The sequence below is a fragment of the Euprymna scolopes genome, chromosome 6, assembly GCF_053919585.1.
Source record: "Euprymna scolopes isolate OS-2025 chromosome 6, ASM5391958v1, whole genome shotgun sequence".
Lineage (NCBI taxonomy): Eukaryota > Metazoa > Mollusca > Cephalopoda > Sepiida > Sepiolidae > Euprymna > Euprymna scolopes.
Genome location: NC_136487.1, coordinates 44487386 through 44511937, shown reverse-complemented (window position 1 = coordinate 44511937; position 24552 = coordinate 44487386). Strand labels below are relative to the sequence as shown.

General features: G+C 33.2%; 1 protein-coding gene across 1 annotated transcript in view; it reads right to left on the bottom strand.

Annotated features, from left to right (window-relative positions):
• Positions 1-6429: 6429 nt before the first annotated feature.
• The window catches only part of LOC145277625 (methyl-CpG-binding domain protein 4-like), a 75008-nt gene continuing 56885 nt past the window's right edge, over positions 6430-24552 (bottom strand). The window contains exons 5-7 of the mRNA XM_080129179.1: positions 24317-24466; positions 8340-8443; positions 6430-6716 (exon numbers count right to left, since the gene is read on the bottom strand). Of these exons, the coding sequence (XP_079985305.1) occupies positions 6642-6716; positions 8340-8443; positions 24317-24466 (329 nt within the window). The 3' untranslated portion in view covers positions 6430-6641. The remainder of the gene's footprint in view (positions 6717-8339; positions 8444-24316; positions 24467-24552) is intronic.

The following is a 24552-nucleotide window of genomic DNA, read 5'->3' as shown; positions in this document are numbered from 1 at the left end:
GATGCTACACTTCAATTTCTTGTTCTCTGTCAGTGGAGGAGAAATCCTTCACGACTGAGACAATTTTTATTTTTGTTCTTTTTCTCCACATTAAAAAAAACAACAACCCTGGTGTCGAACTCTGTCCCGTGGGGGAGGGGGCCATTGTAAATAGGAATAAGAATGCTGGAAGTAAACGTTTTATCTGGACTAACATTATCTGCCTGAGAGACAAACATCCGAACCTTGGAATAACTCTCAAGGAGACTGTCTTATCAGCACGTGCATAATACCGGAGCTGCTGTATTGGCATTTGGTGAACGAATTCTGAACCATGCAATAGTTTCCAGTAGGGCCTCTCGATGCCATATTACCGTGAACTGTTACGGTTTTTCTTTCTTCAATGGTCTATACAGATAATCTTTTTTTCTTTCTGAAGTCCTATTCTTAACTCCTCCCCTGACCTCTTTCACAAATCTTCCAATGCCAACATAAATCATAAAATAAAAATAAAAATGTTCCTATTTACTTGCCTCCCTACGAGAGCAGAGTTAGACACAAGGTCGATTTTTGATGTGGGGAATATCCAGCTCCCAAAAAAAGGGCACTCTGAAAAGGAACAAAAATAAAAAAAAAATGCCTCAATCTAGAAGGATTTATCCTCCACTGATCGAGATCAGAAAAGGCGAAGTGTAGTATCAGAACAGATACTACACTTTGATCCTAGCCAAAATAAGGAGTTCAAAGCTTGAAGTGTAAAGAGGTCCCCATGATTTTTATGAAACCACCAGGTGTTTATTAAAAGGGTTATTATATGCTATAAATTTATCAAAATTTATTTCAATTAATGTCACACTAGTTACAATCCCCTTCTCTCATGCAATACTGAGTACATCCCCAAAATTGAATATTATAAAATATAAAAAAATAAAACAGTATTGTTATATTATGGGTTGACTGAAAAAAAAAAAGGAATAGTACTCAGGTAATACGATGTTCTGCTAGTAAAAAATAAATTGTTCAAAAAAGATTGTGTTTTTTTTGTTTTCTTTTGTTTTTTTTACTCTTGTTGACCCCAAACAAATCATATTGCCACTCGGATGTAATGTTATATAGGGAGGTGGATTATATATTATAAGACAGTTATATATGTTACATTGAGAGGTGGGAGATATTAAAACGGTTATATTGTATTGAGAGGTGGGAGATATTGTTCTTATAACGGCACCCGTTATAAATGTATAAATTGTATGTATTATCGTTTAGCCAGAGGATATGATATTGATGTATAAACCGAGTCATGTTGTATCAGAGAGTTATCAGACGGATATATATATATTACAGTTCATATTTACATACGAGGGGCGTGCAATAAGTAATGCCCCTGATCTTCTTCCAGTTGTCTAATCTAGCTGAAATTTTGCATGTGCAATGATTTATATCTCTACGGGTTATGTGGCAAATTACAGCTCTGAACTAATTGTGGTTTCTGTTTTACAGGTGTTTGAACTGAGTCAGGTGTGAAATGGAGCCTGTTGAATGTCGAGCAGTGATCCGGTTTTTGTATTTGAAAGGACGCACACCACAGGAGACTTTTGATGAAATGAAAGAAACTTATGCTGATAATGGCCCATCATATGACCTTGTAAAACGCTAGCATCGTAAATTCAAACATGGCCGGAAGTCTGTGGAAACAGCTCCCAGACCTGGTCGCCCTCCTTCTGCCATTGATGGGGCATGTCCGTCAAGTTGAAGCTGCCATTTTGGAAGATCAGCGAATTACTATTCGTCAAATAGCCCAAAATATCAAGATTAGTACAGGGTCTGTGGAAACTATCATTCATGACCATTTGCATATGCATAAGTTGTCTGCTAGATGGAATCCTAGGTTGTTTACACCATTCCAACGCGTCGAGTGCTCAAGGATGAATTTGGAGATGTACCAAGAAGATTAGTTAAAGTTTTTCAAAAGACTGTTTGCACAGGATGAAACCTGGGTCTATCACTATGATCCAGAGACCAAATCCCAGTCAATGCAGTGGAAGCACTTGGACTCACCACCTCCAAAGAAGGCAAGGGTTCAACCCTCCGCTGGCAAGGTCATGCTAACAGACTTCTGGGACCAGGACGGAGTAGTGATGACAGATTTCCTGGCAAAGGTTACCACAATTACAAGAGCCTATTATGCTTCACTTTTGAGGAAATTAAGAGAAGCTATCAAGATCAAGAGGCGGTGCAAGCTCAGCAAAGGTACCCTCCTCCTGCAGGACAATGCAGGAGTGGGGGGAATTATTGATAGTGTTTTCAGCTAGACGAGTGTTTCTTGTGAAAGTTTGGCGAGAGGGGACCATAGACTTAAGCTCAGTCAAACACTTTCCATGAAAATAACGATACAGCAGAGACAAACTCGCAACATCTCTTCTGTGAGATAGAGGTGTCATGGAAGAGAAAAGAATATCTCCTACGAGACTATGAAGTCTATTTTGAACTCTATCAAGGCAGGACAAGTCTTTTCTAGAAGCTTCTGCCCAGATGTGGCAACAGTATTCCATCCTTGGATGTACCTGGCTCTTATATAGATAGAGAATTGCATCAGCAGTGAGATATCTACTGGATCGATAGAAGGATCCCACCATTTTTCCAGCGGCCTTGGCAACAGATTTGATGTACCTGTTCCATTTAAGATCAGGAGTAAAGGTCAAGCCCAGAAGCTTGTCAAAACTTGAGGCCTCCTCGAGACGAGAGCCATTTATTCCAACTGATGCCAGATGGGGATCAGAACATTGATGATGTAAAAAGAGAAGCTTGGTTTTAGATGCATTAAAAGTAACCAGCCACTCCTTTCCCCATTGTAACATGTGCTCAAGATCAGAGGAGAGAGAATCAGAAAGAACTTCATCATTTACTGACTTAGATGTGCTACCATAGATGGTAGTGTCATTAGCATAAATGTCTACAAATGATGTAAGAATGTGATTTGGAAGATCATTAATGTAGATCAGGAAAAGAGTTGGGCCCAGGATGGACCCCTGAGGAACTCCAGCATTATTACTGTGAGCTTCTGATTTTTGCCCAGCAACTACTACTCTTATGAACCTATCAGAAAGAAATGATTTAATAATTGAGAAGACATTTCCAGATATACCATAGCTAGAGATCTTGTGAAGTAAACCTTCATGCCATACCCTATCAAAGGCATTATATATGTCAAGAGTAATTGCCCTAGAAAGGTTGCCTCCATCAAGAGATTCGCTAATCCTATGAGATATAACTGTAAACACATCTGCTGTTGATCTAGCAGAATGGAAACCATATTGTGTGTTATTTTTGCTGGGATGGTTGATTACTTCTCTTTTTAACACAGATTCCAGCAACTTACTTATGACGCACAGGAGACTTCTGGCCTGTACTGAGAAGGGGATGAGCGATCACCTGAATTCTTAAATACAGGGCATACTGATGAGATTTTCCAGGGTGATGAGAAGCAATTCTCCTTAAGACAACGTTTAAACAGTTTTGTAAGTATGGGCACTAGTTCTGGTTAAATTTATTTCAGTTGTCTCAAATGGTCTTCACAGTGTCTGCATTTCTTGTCTACATGCTTGTCCTTCACAGCCTCGCTTCCTGGCTTGAAGCACATCTATTCACTTGCGTGACTAAACTCCAACTCCCTCAACTGACTAAACTTCCCGACCTCCTGACCTCAGTTCCATTACGTCATTATTCAAAAAGCACACTATCTCTAACATGTGACCTTTCCACATCTGCCTGCCCAAGGTTATTTTGTTTATTTAACCTAGCTAATTTATGTAAACACCCTCGGCTAAAACCCATTGCTACATTTTATTCTATAAACAATAAATAACTCCCAATATATACTATTTTAACAATATCATTGTATAGATAGATACATTGATAGATAGACAGATAGATCGATAATAATTAATTAACTTTTAAGAATGTTAATTATCCAACAGTAAGAGACTACCATTTGGGATAATATCTACAGGGACACTATTTAGGGAGTTGAGCAGCAAGATGTCTGTTTGTATTGCATTTAAACTTTTACATGCTAGTACAATCAGAGAAACATAAAACAAAGAGGGAATTCCAATGTTTAGCAATTTGAGGAAGGAAACTATTAAGATAGACAGCTTCCCAGCATCTAGGGACCTCAGCAGTGAAGGGGTGAGATTTTGCTGCTTGACAGATTAGTCGGCAATATGTACATCGATGGCGCACAAGTGCTATGTGTTTATAAGAGTACATTCCATTAAAGTACTTGCATAATGGACACAACAATGCAACATTGTGGCAATGAGACAGGGATTGGAGCTTGGTTGAGAGTGCGGGATCTACTAGATTGGAGACTCTTTTTTGGACCTTGCCTGAAAAGAAGAGACTAGCGGTAGATGCACCAGCCCAGATGTGACAACAATATCTCATGCTTAGTATAATGGTAGCTTTGTCGTGATGCATGATACTCTCAAGTGTGAGTAGTTTTTCGAGCATGGTAGAGGGAACCCAATTTCTTTGCAGCAGCCTTGGCAATGTCTTCAATGTATTTGTTCCAATTCATGTTACCTGTGAATGTTCATCTGAGGAGTTTAAATGATGAGCTCTCAAGCAGGGTGTTATAAGTCATGGTTATTAGTGGTTGAGAAAGATTGTTATAATTGTTAAATAAAAGATGCTTACATCATATTACAAGCAGTTGTACAGAATGTATATATAAATTTGCTTGGCATATTTTTTATGCGTACAAATATATATATATCAGTTTCTTTGTACCTTGGTGAAATACACTTGTTGAAACATCTACCATGTTAAATAACAAAATACAATTTCTCTGTTTATAAAACAAGTTTATTATGACAATCAGGCATTGGTTGTGGAGATAGAGAGACATGGGTGGGTTTGGCATGGTGGTAGGCAACAGCAATGGAACATGATCACACATATCTGGTCAATGTTAACTCGTCTCTCCTTTCTGACCTGTTGACCCTAACCAATCCATTTTTATTGCCATTCCATGAATCGGAATTTCCATTGTTCTTTTGTTCAAATTGACGTCACACTCTGGTCAATTTACGTCATTGTTCCATCTGATGTGACGTCAATCCTAAACAATCAATAATTCAAACTTGCAAGATTTTTTCTTTATTTTTGTTTTTAATATAGAGGGAGTTCGGGACAAAAGTCGAAAATATCAGTTAGAAATGTGTTTTGTCTTTAAATCTGAAATGAATGCATGTAGAAATGTAAAATTGGTAACGTTAACCGATAGGGTCAATGCTCAAAATGTTTTCAAGAATCGTTTGATTCTAAAAACCCAGCATTACCCGGTTATAATCCAACACCTAGTCTTAGTAGCATTAAATGTTTTTTTCTGTTTTTTTTTTGTTTGCCTCCCCATGAGGGCAGAGTTAGACACTAGGTCGATTTTTAATGTGGGGGGAAACATCTCCCCAAAAAGGGGCACTCTGATCAGTAACAAAAGTAAAAAATGTATCAGTAATGAAGGATTTCTTCTCCATTAACCGAGACCAAAAAGTGTAGTGCACCATCTGAAGAACAGATACTACACTTTGTGTTATTATATTTTTTATTTACTCTGAAAGTTTACAAACAAAACAGAAATAAACAAAAAAATAGGCACAATGCCACTCAAAAATTGGGGAGAGAGTGTCTATGGTCATCCTCGTCCCTGTACCTTTGCTAGTCTATGCTTGATCCTACCTAAAGTTCTCATTCACCACAGTACCTCAAACACACCGGGGGTCGTCCTACCTAAGATTCCCAAATCATATCATGTGTGTGTGTGTGTGTGTGTGTGTGTGTGTGTGTGTGTGTGTGTGTGTGTGTGTGTGTGTGTTTGTGTTTTGTTCTTTTTTGAATAAACAATAAAATAAATTTGTAAACATCCATGGCAGGTGCTCGTCTGAACTCCAATCTCTGGTCCCCCCCTCGCCAATCTTTCACAAAAAACACCCGTCTGGCTGAATCCACTGTGAAAAATTTCCCCCACTCTTCATCTGTGCCTAAATCAAAACGTGGATTCCATGAACAAAGCTTCTTTCTTAGAACTGCACGCCTGTGGAACTCTGTTCCGTCTGCCTGCTTCCCACCTGACTACAACTTGGATGTCTTCAAGTCCAACATTAACAAATTCCTAATGAACCGCCCCCTTAAGTAAACACTTCATCAAATCTCCACACCAACGTACTGTACTCACAATAACCCTTATCCCTGAGTGGCTTCCGGGTCTTGATAAGTGGTGACCACCGTGTAAAAAAAAATAAATAAAATAAAATAAAATTTTATAAAAAGTTGTTACTACACTTTGATCCTAGCCCAAAGGCCAAGAACCCTTTTTTATGGCCCTATTTCACTACAAACTGTATGCAGTATTTAGTCATGCAAAGCAATGTCAAATTGTTAAGAAATAGATATTGTATTATTTTTTTAAGATTTATAAATGTTTATTTAGATTAGAAAATTTACACAAAATTAAAAAAAAAAAAAAGAAAATTTCACAAAATTATAGAAGAAATGTTTTGCCCAAATATCAAGCAAAACATTTCTTCCAAAAGATTTTGATTGAAGTACAAAAGCTTTCTTGTTTTAATATCACAGCGTTTGGTAGGTGTCTTTCTTAAAATTCAGAGTCCGAGTTTTTCATGATTGTCCCATAACCATCGATGATAATCATTCAGCTTATGATCAGTTGGAAAAACCTGAAAAGAAAAGTTCAAAGATTTACCACAATAAAACCTTACTGTTTATATATTTCTGCAGAAAAGACTTAACATTTTTAGACATTTTTTTATGTGAATAATTGGTTCTTGTCCATATATTAAAAACAAAAATAAAGAAAAATCTGTACGATGCACATATTCGTAACAAAATAAAAATATCAGATTAAAAAAATCACATTGATTAAATAGTTTTATTTTTTATAAAGCCAATCGTTTTTAAGTGATTAATGAGAATTCATAGGCATTACAATATAAACCTTGCAAGTTTGAATTATTGAGTTATCTCCCTTTATTTTATTTTTTTTAAAATTATTTTCAAAATGGCAGACATTCATTGTTTATTCATAGCTGAACATTTTGCTAATTGCATTTCATTTCCTCTGATGATATGAGTCATTACTGAAAATCCATGGATTAAGGAAATAAATATCATTTTTCTCCATAGATTCCTTGTTTCAAACAATAAATTCTTAACCTAAATACATTTCTATATATTTAAATCTACAGAATTTAACTCTAATCATTAAACCTATATATTGCTCTATTTTTACATATTGAGCTTTACCTTTTTGGCTAGGATCGGCCTGAAAATATTACCTCACTGTAATATCGACAGGAAAATTCACTTGATCTCAAATCTATGACTTATCTCATTTACATATACATATATATATATATAAATATATATAAATATATATATATATGCATATATGCATACATATATATGCATATATATATATATGTGCATATATGCATACATATATATGCATATATATATGCATATATATATATGCATATATATATATATGCATATATATATATATATATATATATATATATATATATATATATATATATATATACTTAATATTATATGCACATCTATTAAACATGTACGCGTTTCCAAGCTAAACTAGGGATCTCCATTTGTACTTCGCTTAATAGTATAATCTAGCACGAGACAATGCCTACAAACTTACGAAAACAAGGCATGGGAAGCGACTATTATGGTTCCTGCTTAAAATGAGTGTTTTCCAAGCAAATTTTGGATCATGCATGTTATCCACCCAACCGCAGGGACAGACTCACACACCATAAGTTATGTAATATTATAGTTCTGGCCCGTGGGAAAAAAAGTTTTTTTTTTCTGTTTGTTTTGTTTTCTTGTTGCTGCTTTTGAAAGAACTGACAGCTAACACTAAAAACCAGTGAGATCTGTTGAGGCTATCAGTATTTACATATACACTCTTGTCATTATGTAGAAATTTTTTTTAAAACTTTATCATTTAAGAAATATTATGAAAATTGAAACATGCCCCCCCCAAAAAAAAAAAAAATCAACAGAGATTAGTCCATTCCTGTTGATTTTGGGTCGGAGTTAAGTTCTGTACAGTTCTAGTAGGTCTACCCTCCCAGGCTTAGCCTTCTCTCTTTGAGAAGGGGTTAGCTTATAACTAATCGCCTAAGACGCCCCAACCGGGGAATACCTACAAGCTACCCAGGCACTTTTTGCAGGTCAAAGTGCCCCTTCTCGGAAGCACTGACTTCTCAGTCTCTGGTTCTTGCAGTGGGAGAGAACTGAATACCCTCTCAAACGCTTACCTGTTTCCATTCAGAAACGCAGAATATCCGATAAGAGTCGTTTCCATACTTTCCAATTCCATAAAGTTCATCTGGATATGTCCAGTTCTTTGAGAGAAACTCTTCTGTGAAAGATAAATATATTTACACAAATTTAATTAGAGTTTGGATTGATATTTTCATTAAAAATCATAATAAAAACTAGTTATATTGTTTATTCACAACCAAGATTGATTTTTATATAGACTGCATTTATTTATTTACAAAACTTGAAAATTTTCAAGTGGATTTTCGTGACACAGAATACATCTATATATTTATAAAACAATTTAATTTTCGAGTGGATTTTTGCAAATTGATATTTTTATAAAAAATAATAATAAAAACGATTTATATTATTTATTTAAAAAAAAATCTGTAAACTAATTGAGTGGTTTTAATTAGAGTTGTGTGAATATATAAAAAAAAAAAAACACTCTTGTTGTTTGCAGAGGCAATGTGAGTTCGAAGGTCAAGGTAAACTGATGTCAACCAATATGTGTTCTTTTTGGGATTTTTTTTTTTTTTTGCATTGAAGTCAATTGGGGTCCGTATTCCATACTTCGTCCTTTTTTTTCAATTGTCTTCAATTATCAAAATTCCAGATGGGTACATTTCTTTTGGAGAATAAAAAAAAAAAAAACTATTTCGTTCAATTTATATTTTATTTTTGTAAATCCTTCACAGAATTTAAATGAAAACTTTAAGAATTATTTAATAGAAAAGAAAAAAAAAGCAGAACCAAAATCTTTCCATCAAATGAAACAAGTCTATTTGTGGAGATTTCTATCCGTAAGAGTAACATTAAATTCTCACATGATAGAAATAGGAATTGTCAGGGTTTGTACAGATTTTCAATGTCCATTTTCAATGACTTTTTAAGGCTTTTCAAATTTTTTCAAGGCCTCCTCCAGACAAAATTCAAGTTTTCAAAACAAAATTTGGCATTTCTTTTACATTTCACAGCGATGTGAAAAAAATGGTAAAAATCAAATATACAACAAATAAATGTTACCATAGCAAATAACAGTCACTTTGCAACCTACCTGCCATAAGGCAGTTATATATCATATTCCAAAAATCACGTCAATCAATCAAATTTATTTTTAAATAAAAAATTCAAATTTTATGAGTAACCAAAGAATGTTTGTCTTGTCTGCCACTTTGAAAAAAATGTAAAACAAACAAAGGGAGATAGCTTAACAATAATTCAAACTTGCAAGAATAATAATAAATCAAACTTGCCTACGAATTTCCATTAGTCGCTTAAAAATGATTTTCTTTATAAAAATAAAGTTACTGGATCAATTTACATAATTTTTGGAATATGATATTTTTGTCTCATGGGTATGTACGTCATACAGGTTTTTTTCTTTATTTTTGTCTTTTATATAGAGGAAGTTCTGGACAAAAGCCGAAAATGTCAGTTAAAAATGTGTCTTATTTTTAAATCAGAAATGAATCCAAGTTGAAATCTAAAATTGGTAAGGTTGACCAACAGTCAATGGCTGCCCACATAGCTCGAGTTTATGTAAAAACCCAAAGTGAATGAAACTGAAATGCTCTTTTTTATCATATCTTCAGGAATTCATGTGGAGAGAGCGAAAGAATTGTGCCAAATAAATTTGATGAGATGTTTTGCTGTATAGTATTCAGTTATTCTTAATTTTAAATAAATTTTTTTTTTTTAATAATTACATATTTTCATTAGTTATTTGTTTTATTTACTTTTATTTCTGATTTTTTAATAAAATATTTTTTTTACAATTACACAACACTTTTATTTTGCATTTTATTTCATTTTAGTCTAATTTATTTCATTTCAATTTCATTCAGTTTAGATTTTTATATAAACTCTAGTCACGTTGCTCTCAGCCCCATGTGACCGTTGATGCTGTTGGTCAACATTAGCATAAAATTTTATAAATAATAAAATTATGAGTATCAGCTTAATTATGAGCATATGTGGCCATACATACAGGAGGTGCTAAGGGGCTGAAATTTGAATTAGGGAACAAAAGAGCCAAAATCACAAATGGACTCAACTGTTAGTGAAAAAGAGAGTGAGTATTTTTTATCTCTTCTCAGAGAAAAGAGGCTGGAGGCCATTTGACTGGCATTCGGCATCAGGTTACAGATGGACAGTTTTAGCATTTGAAATCACGGGTGGTCTCTGACTAAATCCCTTAATCGGGTAATCTGAATAGTTAAGAATCAGGGCTCAATTTTTCAGCAGGTTTCATTTGTTAAAAAGCTTATGAATATCGAGACTGTCCGTTCATAGAGTTTGGATTATTTCTACTTGTACTGTCAAACTCAACTGATTTCCATTGCTGATAGACTTGGCAGAATAAACAGACTTTCAAGAAATGACCCAAGAAAGAAATTGTCCTGAACCTCCTGAACCCACCCCAACTGCTCTTTCCATCGACTTCTTGCTTTCTTGTTGGTTTTTAGATGACAATCTAAACTCAGGTGTTAAAGTTCTTTTGATATGGACAGAAGCAATTTGGTTTCAAATTCTTCACTTACTTAAGATTAAATCTTACTGTTATTTTTTTTAAGAGATGGTGAGAAAAAAAAATGAAATTGGACAAAGTAAAATCAATAAAAAAGACTACAAGATTCCAACATTTGTAAAAAAAACAGTTGTGTGTTTTGTGTTTAGTTATTGCCAGTAAAAGAAAACAACATATGCTACATTATATATTGAGCTGTTTTCATTGATGCTATCGTTTATATGGATAATATTACTAAATAAGATTTTTTTGTTCATTAAAAACAGGCAAAAGTTATAGCCCATTGACTTAGAATGGGTGTTTTATAACAAATTGATTGTTGAATATAGTTATTTGTGCTTCATTTTGCATTAAATACTAATCTTTATTAATCTCTGACTGTGCTTCAAATGAATACCAAAATACTTAGTTTACTGCACCTTATCATAACAAACATCCATAGCCAGATCAGTCCTGTAGTTTCTCAGTAAAAAAATGGACACACAAGTAGACATATTAAGAAAAATATAATATAGAGAAATGATTATTTAGTCCACGGGACTGGATATAAACAATGAATATTACAAAGTGATAACTGAAACTTGTGACACAATGAATAACTATGACTGACTATGGATAAGAAGATTCCAGGTTCAAATCCTAGTGAGTTTATAATATTCTTTCAATACACTATGTTCACTCTATGACAAGGATTTAATAGAGAACAGAAATTTATGGAACTTGTGGCGAAATGATAATGCATTTGATTGCAGATCAGGTTTGAAACTTTCACAAGATGGTAATATTATTTTTCCAATGAGACTTGTATAGGATTCGAACTTGTGCTTCAGAAGAGGAACAGCCATGTGTTTCATATTAGATCACTTAACTAACGAGTCATATGTTTTCATTTTTCACTTTGTGATATTCTTTATTCATATCCAGCCCCGTGGACTAAATAATCACTTATTTAGTAATATTATCCATACAAACAATAACATCACAACAAAAAAGGCAGTGTAATATATAAATGATATGTCCTAAGGTGGCCTATTATACGGACAATCAAAGATAAAGTATTCCATGAACGGAATAAATGAATATACACTGTGGTTTGAATACTGAAAGAGAAGTTTATTTACGTATTTACATAGAGACAAATACAGCGTGTTAACGTTCAGGGAGGAAGTCTCTGTTTTTTCTCAAGGTCTTATTTTTCTTTTTAACATATACAGTGGGGCTTGCTCACTCAGAATAGTCAACTTTTTCGACTACACCATTTTCCTGCAGTCTTTGCAATTCAATTTTAATATCTTTTTTTGAAGAAAAAGGCACGTTTCTTTTTGGCTTAAAAACAGGTTTCATATTTTGCTTTAGTTCAAAATTCACTTCAGTCTTAGTACACATACCTAACCCCTCAGAAAAAACCCTGGGGAATTCACTTTTTAAGACCGTAATAAAATCCTCATTTTGCTTTGAATTTTTCTTTTCAGCTACACTCAAACTGTTACAAAATGAATTTATGGGTAGCTTCCATAAATCAAACAAAACGGTCCAATCAATTCCGGAAAGGCAAGAATTTATACCTGGAACAACTGACACTTTTGTAGAAAAAGTTTTTGATCCAAGGGATACATCGCAATTAAATTCTCCCATGAATTTTAATCTCTTGCCGGATACTCCTTTGGCAATTTTAAATGTTTTTTCTAGTTTTGGACACCCAATCAACTTCCAGGTCACTTCGTTGATAATTGAAATATCGCTACCTGTATCCAAAAGTAATTTCACTATGTGACCATTTATTTTGGTATTGACAAATTTTCTTTTACCTCCTTGTCTCACTTCTTCTTTTGACAACACCACATTTACTTTAGACTTAAATTTTTGTCCTTGTTTATTTTGTTTAGTTCGGCACTGGGAGGCTCGGTGTCCGACTAAACCACATTTGGCACAAGGTTGGTCTTTAAAAGGGCAATTTTTTCTTAAATGCGAAGTCGCACGGTTCCAACATTCAAAACTTTTTCCTTTGTTCTTGGGAAATGTTTTTTGCTTTACCATTAGGGCGTGGGATGTAGTTTTTCCCTCTATCCTAGTGGTATCCCTTTTCACATTTATCAATTTCTGACATTCTTCTGTTACTTTCTGATAGTTAATTTCTGGATCTTGTTCCATAATCAATACAATCCTTGACCTTAAATCCTCGTCCTTTGGTGCTGTCAGTCCCTGAACAAATATATAACACTTAAACATGTCAACTGCCAAATCTTTAATTTAAATAGTTCACACTGGGCATTGACTTTACCTGCTTATGTGACAATATCATCAGTGTCTTCTTTTTGCATGTTCAAGCACTTATACCTTCTATGAAAAAGGCTGTCTCTTTCACCAAATATCGAGTACAAAATTTGAATCATTTTCAAAAAAGAAATATCTTCCAGTTTCTTTGGTAAAATCAAATTCGTAAATTTTGTGTTTTTCTCTATACCCAATTTCTGAAGTAGGAGTGTGATTTTTTTCCTTGTTCGACCATTTCTCACATCTTTTTGTAAAAATCGTCTTGAACCTACGATAATAGGCAGGGAACGTATCACCTTGTTCTGGGTCATATTTGAACTCCGCTAGAGAGTTGGCTATACACTCTGCCGAAAAAAATCTAGATGTGCCATTTTTATATTTTTGTGACAACACAGTTTCACATAATAGACGATTCTCTGTAGTTTGCTGCATGACGAGTGATTCAAAACCTTCTTGCTGAATCAATATCTGTTTTTGAAATTCAATTTGAGCTTTTTGCTGAATGATCAAGCTTTCAGTTAACGTTTTTGTCAACTCTGTTATTTGTTCGGAACACAGTTTTTTTTAAACGCACAAATACAAAGTCAACGTATACAAAATTTTGTTCCAAAAAATAAGATGTTCCCCTCCAGATCTCATCACAAAAAAAAATTGTCAGCACTTGAGAAATGTTCGAAGAGAGAATGATATGTCCTAAGGTGGCCTATTATACGGACAATCAAAGATAAAGTATTCCGTGAAAGGAATAAATAAATGTACACTGTGATTTGAATACTGAAAGAGAAGTTTATTTACGTATTTACATAGAGACAAATAAAGCGTGTTAACGTTCAGGGGGAAGTCTCTGTTCAAAAAGGGCCAGTGAATCTGGTGACTCGGTTCCTTATGTAGAATGTTCCGGGTTGGTTACCTATCTCCACATAACAATAATAAATTATATAATGTTGGAAATAAATTTCCAATATAAAAAAATACATATTACAAAACTCTTTAATATAGGAACACTATTTATATCCAGCCCCGTGGACTAAATAATCGCTTATTTAGTAATATTATCCATATATACAATAACATCACAACAGAAAAGGGCAGTGTGATACATAATAAATTGTATACTGTTGGAAATAAATTTCCAATATAAAAAAAGTACATTATACAAAACTCTTTAATATATGAACAATAATGACAAAAAGCAAAGAAAAATTTTTCCACTTATGTTGTCGTTTGGCAAAACTATTATTAAAACAGTTGAAAATATCAGTGAACAAGTGTTTACTTTTATAAATGATAAAACTGAAAAATAAAAACAATTTAATAAGAGAAAAACGTTTTACAAGTGATTTTAAAAGAAATTTTTCACTTTTTAACAATCATTTTTCCTTTAAATTTCAAGCACGTATCATGCCACAAAATAATTGTCTTATTTATACATTAGTGCACTCTTATTTTACAGTGTACACATTCCGGCAAAAAATGGCAACAAAAACTTCACCAGTATTCTCACTAATATTCACATAAAAATTATAAAATTATGATTTCATTTTTGATATATAATATTAACTAGCCTGGATGCCTAGCATTGTCTGGGTGTTTGGAGGCGTGTGTTGAGCAAAAGAAAAAAGTGGTAGTAGTCAGGCAGGCTCAAACTCGTACCGCAAAGGAGGAAAAGAACGGTAAAAATAAAAAACCTTACGCCTTTGCTGTTGCACCTATCGCCAAACCGGAAGTGGCAAATGTTTAAATTAAGGTTAGTCAATCGAAAAGAGGTGATGACTTTCAAAAACATCATCGCAAAAAGTGACCCCTCCGTGTAGAAAAGTACCTAGTTGAGGGTGAAAGAATTCATTTTTCAATAGTTGTCATCTGAAGGGTCGAGCTTTAAAACGATACCAATCTCAAGAAAATCTGTCGCCTCTGTCAAACGTTTTAGGCATACATACATACATACATACATACATACATACATACATACATTTAATGACTTAATTGAAAAAGAAAAAAAAAACATGAACTGTTGAGTTTTTATTTATGAGTGAAGGATTATTTTTCTAAATACGTTAAATGGTTTCATCAAGCATGTGTGTTACTTTCATGATGGGATGGGAAGTACACACACACACACACACACACACACACACACACACACACACATTAGTAATGGGACAATTCCCATATTTTTCTCGATTCCAATACAATTACTGATTCCTTACTAAATTCTTGATTCTGACCATTCTCAATTCTGATTCTTTATAAATCTCTAAATATAGAGTTGTTATTTTCTCTGGATTATTGTAAAAACACATGTTAAACATATATATATTTTCTCTGATACCCCCAAAAAGTCTCTATTTTCTGATTCCGAATTCCAATTCCAATTAATCTTCCCAACACTAATACATACATACATACATATATATATATATATATATATATATATATATATATATATATATATATATATATATATATATATATAAAGAGAAGTGTCATTGAAAAGCACAGAATTCCTCTGTTTTACTATCTTCTTTTTTATCTAAAATAGTTTGTTTTTTTTGTGTTTTTTTCAAAGTTGTTTAGGTTGGATCCATAAGTTTCTTTAGCAAGTGCTTTCGATAGGAATACTTCCATCATCTTCAGGCATATTGTGTTATAGAAATTATGTTTTTAATTATATATATACATATTTTTGTCATGGTCACGTGCTGGCTTATTACATGACCAAACTATGTATATATATATATATATAATTAAAAACATAATTTCTACAACACAATATACCTGAGGATGATGGAAGTTTTCATATCGAAAGTGCTCGCTAAAGGAACTTATGGCTCCAACCTAAACAATTTTGAAAAAAAAAACACAAAAAAAAGTATTCAGAGATTGGAGAAGATAAAAAAAAAAAACAAGATAGTAAAACAGAAGAATTCCATGCTTTTCAATAACACTTGTCTGAATGAGAAGATGCTGCCTAAATATACACAATATATATATATATATATATATATATATATATATATATATATATATATATATAAGTTAATTATTTACTTGTAACGTACTCAGTTTGTATATACCAATCACAATGGATTATAAAATCTTTCTCATAAATAAAGTTTTGTTTATAATGAGAAAACAATTTTAATATAGAGTTTAAAAATTCTGAAAAAAATCCAAGTTTAATGAATGGCTTTTTTATTGGGTTTCAGAGCATATATAATGTAATATAATAATTTTCCAAGTTCCAAATATCAAGTTTTCTCAGTTGGTCATTTAATTGCTTTTCAAAAGATAGCCATTACAAACGAGAAGGAACGGCAGGGCGTGTTGGTTGCATGAATCATGTAAGTTGTCCAAAATGGTGTTTTTTTTTTTTTTAAAGTTTTTTAAGGTAAACATCTGATGAGTATGTGACTAAATATGCAGCAATAACATAATTTTATAGGCTTGTTAATCGCAATACGAAACAATATTGTAATGGCTACCCTATGGAAAGCAACAAATGACCAACTGAGAAAACTTGAATTTTCAAATTTGGAAAATTATTATATCAATATTACACTATATATATACCATTAGTTATGATTTTAACAATCGAAAGATGTAATTAATTCACATTCATAAAATTTTATTAGTTTTTTTTTTCTTTGAAAACGCCTGAATTTTCCTTATAGTATGTGTTACACATGGTTTGCTGAACAGCTTGAAATCATTAAACAACTCCTCAGAGACGACTGGTTGTTCCATCAAAGAACTGCTAGAAAGTTTATATCAAATGAAAAAAGAATTTGGAGAAAGCAAAAAGATTAAAAAAAAAAAAAATAGAAATGGATATATGTAAAGTCCTCAGAAATATAGATTTTAAAAAAATCACCTTATTGTTTATAGGTATCAATCTCCTCGAAATTCAAAATACACATCGGTAACGTCTTATGTTGCTATATTCATACATACACACACACACAAATAAATATAGACATGTACGCGTATACATCTTGACATATACACTTTCGCAGGGGAAGCACATATAGTGATCTCCCTTACACCATTCGCTTTAACCAAACCGGATATTTACACAACACCAATACACCGGTCATTAACACTCCTACATACACACTTTAAGTGTAATACGAAAAAATTAATCATATATATATACATTAAAAACAGCTACAATAATTCCCAACAATACTTGATATTTATCACAACTCATATCCAGTTTGCGACACTGACTTTCAGAAATAAAGAAATAAATAAAAAAAATAAGATTTTTGTTTCTTAGAGGCAGGCGCTGGTGTGTCAGAAACTTCGTGAAAAATATTGAATAATTCGACCCCCCCTGTCTTTCCAAGCTTATAACTACTCGAAAAATGTAATTCAAACCCTAATTTTTTTTTTCAATTAAAGGAACAAGGACCAAGGTTTCATTTAAAAAAAAAAATCGACGTGGATTTTTAAAAAGAAAGTTTTTTAGACTTCGGACTTTACAGGTAAATTTCTAAAAAACACTTCCTTTTTTTTGTTTACAATTTGAATATATTATTTATTGATCTTTTATCTTCAATTTGTGATATATAAAACTTTGGTGAGTAAATTAATTATTTACTTTTTAATAGACATTTCAAAATGGGAGGCGTGAATTAATTCGACCCCCTGTCTTTCCAAGCTTATAACTACTCGAAAAATATAATTCAAGCCCTAATTTTTTTTTCAATTAAAGGAGCAAGGACCAAGGTTTCATTTAAAAAAAAAAAAAACAAACAAACAACGTGGTTTTAAAAAAAAAAGTTTTAAACTTCGGACTTTACAGATAAATTTCTAAAAAACACTTCTTTTTTTTTGTTTTAAATTTGAATATATTATTTATTGATCTTTTATCTTCAATTTGTGATATATAAAACTTTGGTAAGTAAATTAATTATTTACTTTTTAATAAACATTTCAAAATGGGGGCGGGGGCGTGAATTAAAAATAAACGTTTCTCTAAAATATTATATTCGGTTTATTGGAAAGAGCATAAAATTTCACATTGACCCTGAAAATATCGTAAAAATAGAATCAATAGAAACATTTTGATAGATTTTTAAAGTTTAAAAATTGAAAAATACTGAACTCATAAAATTCAATTAATTTCATTACTGTTTTTTTTTTAATAAAAAAAATAATATTTCTATTATTTTTTATACAACTTTGTTAGTTTATTTTGGAAGTATAATCCATAAAGAAAATAAACAACCCACTTTTAAAAGAGAAATTGCGAGATTTTTATATTTTATTTGCAGTTTCATGTTAAGGGTGTCAAAAATTCTTACAAAAATTCTGATACACCTAGCGCTGATTGAGTTTAAATAAAATAAATACGTATTATATACGTTTGAAGCCAAAACAACACATTATTACAAAATAAACAGACATTTATTTTGTTTGATATTTATATTGAAATTCATAAATATATTTCGAAGATATACTTCATCATCAGTATGACTTTCCTTCTATTTTTCTTTTTTTTTCCCCATGTTGTTGTTGGAGCAAAGAATCAGTAAGTAGAAGTCCGTTTGTTGTTTTTACGGTAGTTTTTTAAATGTCGGAAAGGTGTGTTGGTCACGCGGAATGCACGTTAAGATTTTTGTTCCTTAGAGCCGCTGGTTGAATTTGAATGTTTATTTTGTAATAATGCGTTGTTTTGGCTTCAAACGTATATAATACGTATTTTATTTTATTCAAACTCAACCAGCACTTCTAAAGAACAAAAATCTTAACGTGCATTCCGCGTGACCAATGCACCTTTCCGACATTTAAAAAACTACCGTAAAAACAACAAACAGACTTCTACTTGCTGCTTCTCTGCTCCAACAACAACATGGGAAGAAAAAAGAAGAAAAATAGAAGGAAAGTCATACTGATGATGAAGTATATCTTCAAAATATATTTATGAATTTCAATATAAATTTCAAACAAAATAAATGCCTGTTTATTTGTAATAATGCATTGTTTTGGTTTCAAACATATATGATACGTATTTTATTTGAAAAAAAAATAAACAAAGGAAACCCTCGCCGAACAGTTTTTTTTTTTCGTTTTTTTTTTTTTATTCAATTTTCACCCCAAACAAGGCAAGTGCCACTTTGAAGCAGGGGGCTACTATCAGGGACTTAATTAGCGGGATCATTATGAAGGGAGATGTGTAGAAAGATGTTTGTTGACATTACACTTGAACTTCTGCATATCGTTGCAGTTGAGAAAGCAAAATCCCGGAAGGGAGTTCCAAAGACCCGCAGTTCTGGGGAAGAAACTATTGGAGTAAAAGGCTTTCTTGCACCTAGGGATCTCTACTGTAAAGGGATGAGACTTAGTAGCTTGTCGGGTTTGTCGGGGGTAGTTACGTCGGGGAGGTACAAGTGTTTGTAGTTCGTCAGAGCATTCACCATTGAAGTATTTGTAGAACAGGCAGAGGGATGCAACATCTCGTCGATGGGACAGAGGCTGAAGCCTAGATGACAGTTCAGGACCTATCAGGTTGGCGACTCTCTTTTGAACCCTGTCCAGGAGCGAGAGACAAGAAGCAGATGCACCAGCCCAGATGTGACAACAGTACTCCATACATGGGCGAATGGTTGCCTTATAGAGGTATAGGATACTGTCAGGCGTAAGTAGTTTTCTAGCATGGTAGAGGGAGCCAACCTTCCTTGCAGCAGCCTTGGTAATGCTCTCAATGTATCTATTCCAGTTCATATTCCCTGTAAACGTTAGGCCGAGGAGTTTAAAAGAAGTACTTTCAGGTAATGTGTTCTTGGCCATTGCTATTGGTGGTAGAGAAGGTTTCTTATAGTTATTGAAGGAAACAAGCTTAGTCTTAGCAGCATTGAATGTGACCAACCATTTTTGTCCCCATTCCACTACGGATTGGAGGTCATCCTCTAGTGTTTCTGCCATTTCCTTGGATATGTGTTCATTTGTTTTCCCCTCATATCTGTTATAGAGAGTGGTGTCATCGGCAAATATACCCATCTCCGAAACAATTTTATCAGGGAGGTCGTTTATGAATATCAGGAATAATAGAGGTCCAAGGATAGACCCCTGAGGTACTCCCGCATTTATGTCGTATTGTTTGGATGTACGCCCGTCGAGGACAACTTTGATTTTTCTATTACTTAAGAAGGATTTAATTACATTATGAATTCTTCCAGTGATTCCATATGATCTAATTTTCCTTAGAAGACCATCGTGCCATACCCTGTCAAAAGCCTTAGATATATCGAGGGCCACCGCTCTACCCTCCCCTGTTTTATCCAATGAACGGTATATACATTCAGAAACTACAGTTAAGATATCTGCTGTTGAACGGGCTCGCCTGAATCCATATTGTTTGTCAGTCAGGAGTTTAGCAGCTGTTAGGTGCTGGACTAGGGCTTGATTAACTAAGGACTCAAATATTTTGGCGAAAAGCGGGAGGAGGCTAATGGGGCAATAATTTAGTGGGTCAGTTCTTTCACCAGAATTCTTGAAGACTGGTACCACAGAGGCGGTTTTCCAGCAGTCGGGAAAACAAGATTCGTTAAGGCATTTATTGTAAAGTTTGGACAGAACTGGAGCAACCTCGGCAGAGCATTTTTTTAATAGCACAGCCGGGATGAGATCTGGTCCACACGCTTTTGAGGTGTCTAGGTTTTTTATAATAGCATGTACCTGAGAAGGCGTTTCTTTTTATTCACCCCACCCCCACCACCCGAAAAAGAGATACTACTCTTGAAAATGAGGGACATCAAAAACTACCATCTTGTAGGACATTATGTTGGTAAATAAACGTAATATAATAAAAAATTATTGAAAATTTCTTCTAATATTGTCATTATTCTTTTATATGCCAACTCATGTCCACAGTGTTTCCTACAAACCGTATTGATATAGCCTTCAAACACAACTCCTTTCACATTTATATTTATTATAGAATGCAGGATTTAATTTTATGATGAAATGTAAATTCATCCATCCAGTTCTAGTAGTCTCCGAAAGGAACAAGTTTAGCATCCACAGAAAACATGTTGAACAAGAATCTTTTTATGATTCTCTGACAAATGGCATTAACATGTCTTTTTCTGGTAGATGAATGTATTTCAAATGAAATTTCATACAAATGTAGTTTATGTATCTGGCAGTGTTCTTAGACGGGTTTCGTATCGGAATGTCTTTGATAAGTATTGATAACCAATAATCGGAAGGGAGTTAACTTTGTATTGGAATGTCTTTGATAAGTATTGATAATCAGTAATCGAAAGGGAGTTAACTTATCTTCGCTTACTATTTAACTTGATTAATATTAGTATCATTTATGACAACAAAATTTGCTGATAAACGGCATTAGAAAACCTAGTTATCGGTTGATTAATTGGTAATTGGCCAATTATCAAAGTAATCAGTAATCAGCCAATTTGCTAATCGGTACATTCCTAGTCCCCAACTAGAACAGGGAATCAATTGATTTGATTGAAAAATGGGTGATTGCACCAATTTCGATGACAATAAAAATATGAAAGTGTGAAACATTCATTGATCCAATCCCGGGCAATGTTAGGTCTCTCTGCTAGTAATAACTAAGATGCAAATAGTAGTTAAAAAGAATACATAATTAAACAAAAAATATTAATTATTTTGACAATTGCTTTATTTATTTATTTTTCTTTTGTAAAATTTATTTTTAACAATTCCTTAGGTGATTAAATTACAGTAGCTTTTAATGTCCCCATGAACATTTTTTTTCCATAACACACTAGCCCTAACCCACCCAGTTTGTGCTTTTTTAAATTTTTTTAACAACATTGACTTAAGGTTAATGTTTATTAACCTAAGAAAAATAAATATTTTTTTTTGTAGCGATTGCTTTTTGGGATGCATAGGAGAGGTAAAACCGACTTCTAAAGGTTCCCCTAACATTAACATTGTGTAGTCCGCATTCACACCTGACAACCACAAACAGCAAATAATTGTGTAGTTCATGCATAAGAACTGAAAAAATAAATTATTTTTACTATTGCTTTTTTTCTGCAAAATGGATCTTGTGATTTACATTAAGGATTTACTGGATTACCACTTTGCTTCTCGGATAATTTTACAGACTCTAATATGCTGTCTTTCTGAAGTTTGGACTACAATTACTTATTTTTATTTTCATCTTTACTTTTATTTTTATTTGAATTTTTATTGTACATCTTTTTATTATATGTTTTAATTTAGTTTATTGTATTCTTATCGTTATTCTTCTATATTTATTATTGTTTAATTTTCTATACTATTCTTTATATACTATATTGTACATATACACGTTACCAGCGAGCCCTCTACACAAAATCTAGACGTTATTAATGATCTCCATTTGACACGAGGAGAGATCAGTTATCACTGACCACCCTATCCTGCCTTGCCAGAGTTTAAAACCAACTTCGAAACCTAGTAGGTGGTACCCTTTTCTCTTACCTGCAACCTCTTTCCCACAGAAGAGATGTTGCAAGTATGTCTCTGCTCTACCGTTATTTTCATGGCAAATCGTCTGAGCTCCGATCTATGATCCCTCTTGCCAAACAACACTCGACTAGCTACAACCACTATCAACAATTTCCCCCGCTCTTTAACTGTGTCTAACTTTAAATGCAGATTCCATGAGTAAAGCTTCTTTCCTAGAGCTTCCCATCTGTGGAACTCTGTTCTACTGCCCTGCTTTCCAGCTGACTACAACATGGTTGTCTTCAAGTTCAATGTAAACAAGTTTTTGTTGGACTATCTTTTTGAATAATCAAACTATACTCAATTTTTTACACTAACAATTACTATACTGTTCTACTGGTGACCACCGTCCACTTTTTAACCCTTATCCTCGAGTAGCCTTCGAGCTTTGATAAGAGATGACTCCTTGTAAAAATAAAATAAAAGCTCGGCAATGAAGAAAAAGAAAAGAAATAATATAACTGTGTCTATAACCCAATGAGGAAGAGTAGTCAGCTGAAATATTTGATTTATATTGTTTTTATTTGTTGAAAAGAAAACTTTGGTTTAAAAAATGATTATATATATATATAATGAATGAACCCTTTTTCAGGGTCAACGGCCAACTAGCACCGTGTATATTTGTGTGTGTGTATATATATGTGTTGGGGTGGAGAGGACTCCCGTAAGCCATGGTGAAGGCAACCTTTCTAGGAGAAGCAAATCTCTGATTTAAAAAACCATAAAGCGGGAGACCAGTACCCGCATTAAGCTGGTTTGCAGTTTAACTTGTTGCTGGCTATCTTGCTCTTGCTTGTTGCTGGATCTCAACATTTTGAACCGAGAGAGAGACTTAACTGTCGTACAAGGCTAAAACTCTGTAACATCATCTTTGTATAGATACTCCCTCAGGCATTTGGGCTCATGGACATTAAGTGTCTGAGGGAGTGGCACTCGTCTTACAAGACGTTGCAATCATCATATATATATATATATATATATATATAAACGTTTGTTTCATTCCCAAAAGAAATCATCAGTTTAATATCAGACATTTAACTTTTCTAATTTATTAAGCATGTCCCGGGCAGTGCCGAGTAGTGCTGCTAGATAAATGTGCAGTTATTTTCATAAAGTAAGTAATCTCCCTATGACACTTTTTTTACTCACTTCTCTTTCCTATTCCTATTACCCACTGCCAGATGATTTCTCTCAGGAATCAAACACAAACGTTTCTGAGTAACTTATATGCTACGAGTATATTTTTATAGTACTACTAAGCTCTACTTACGCATTGTAAAAAAAAAAAAAAAAAAAAAAAGCTCCGTAAAAGATAATATATTATGTCTATGTTTTTTTGTTTCAGTATTTAATTTAACAGTGAACTGCTTAATATACGAGTGAGTAGAGCTTAGTAGTACATAGTATAAAAATATAAATCTTCATCCTGCAACTTTGCTTGGATGGAATAAAATACAAACGTTTCGTGTGACTCACTTATTTATAGACAGGCACATTGATCGCAAAGAAATGCCCATGGGATCATGAATTAATAAGTAATACTAAATAAAAATATCAGAAATTTTAACAGAAATAATATTTTTAAACGAGGGCGTTTATTACGTCAAGGGGAGTAACTCTTCTTTTCGTAATGAAATAAAACAAATCTAAGGGAGACAACTTTGCTCTTACCTGAAAATCTAATGATGATTTTGGCTCTTTTTTCACTTAATCCCAAGGGCTGCATTAATTTTGATATTTCGCGCCAATCAGCTTTTCGGGCAATTTCGGGCGTTTGATAAAGATCAAGAAAGTCCCATAGCAAAGGAATGGCACATTTTCCTGAAGACAAAAAATAAACAAATTAAACAAAAACAAAAAGAAGTTTATAAGACGAATTTTTGGAAAGATTAAAATTTCTAATAAAA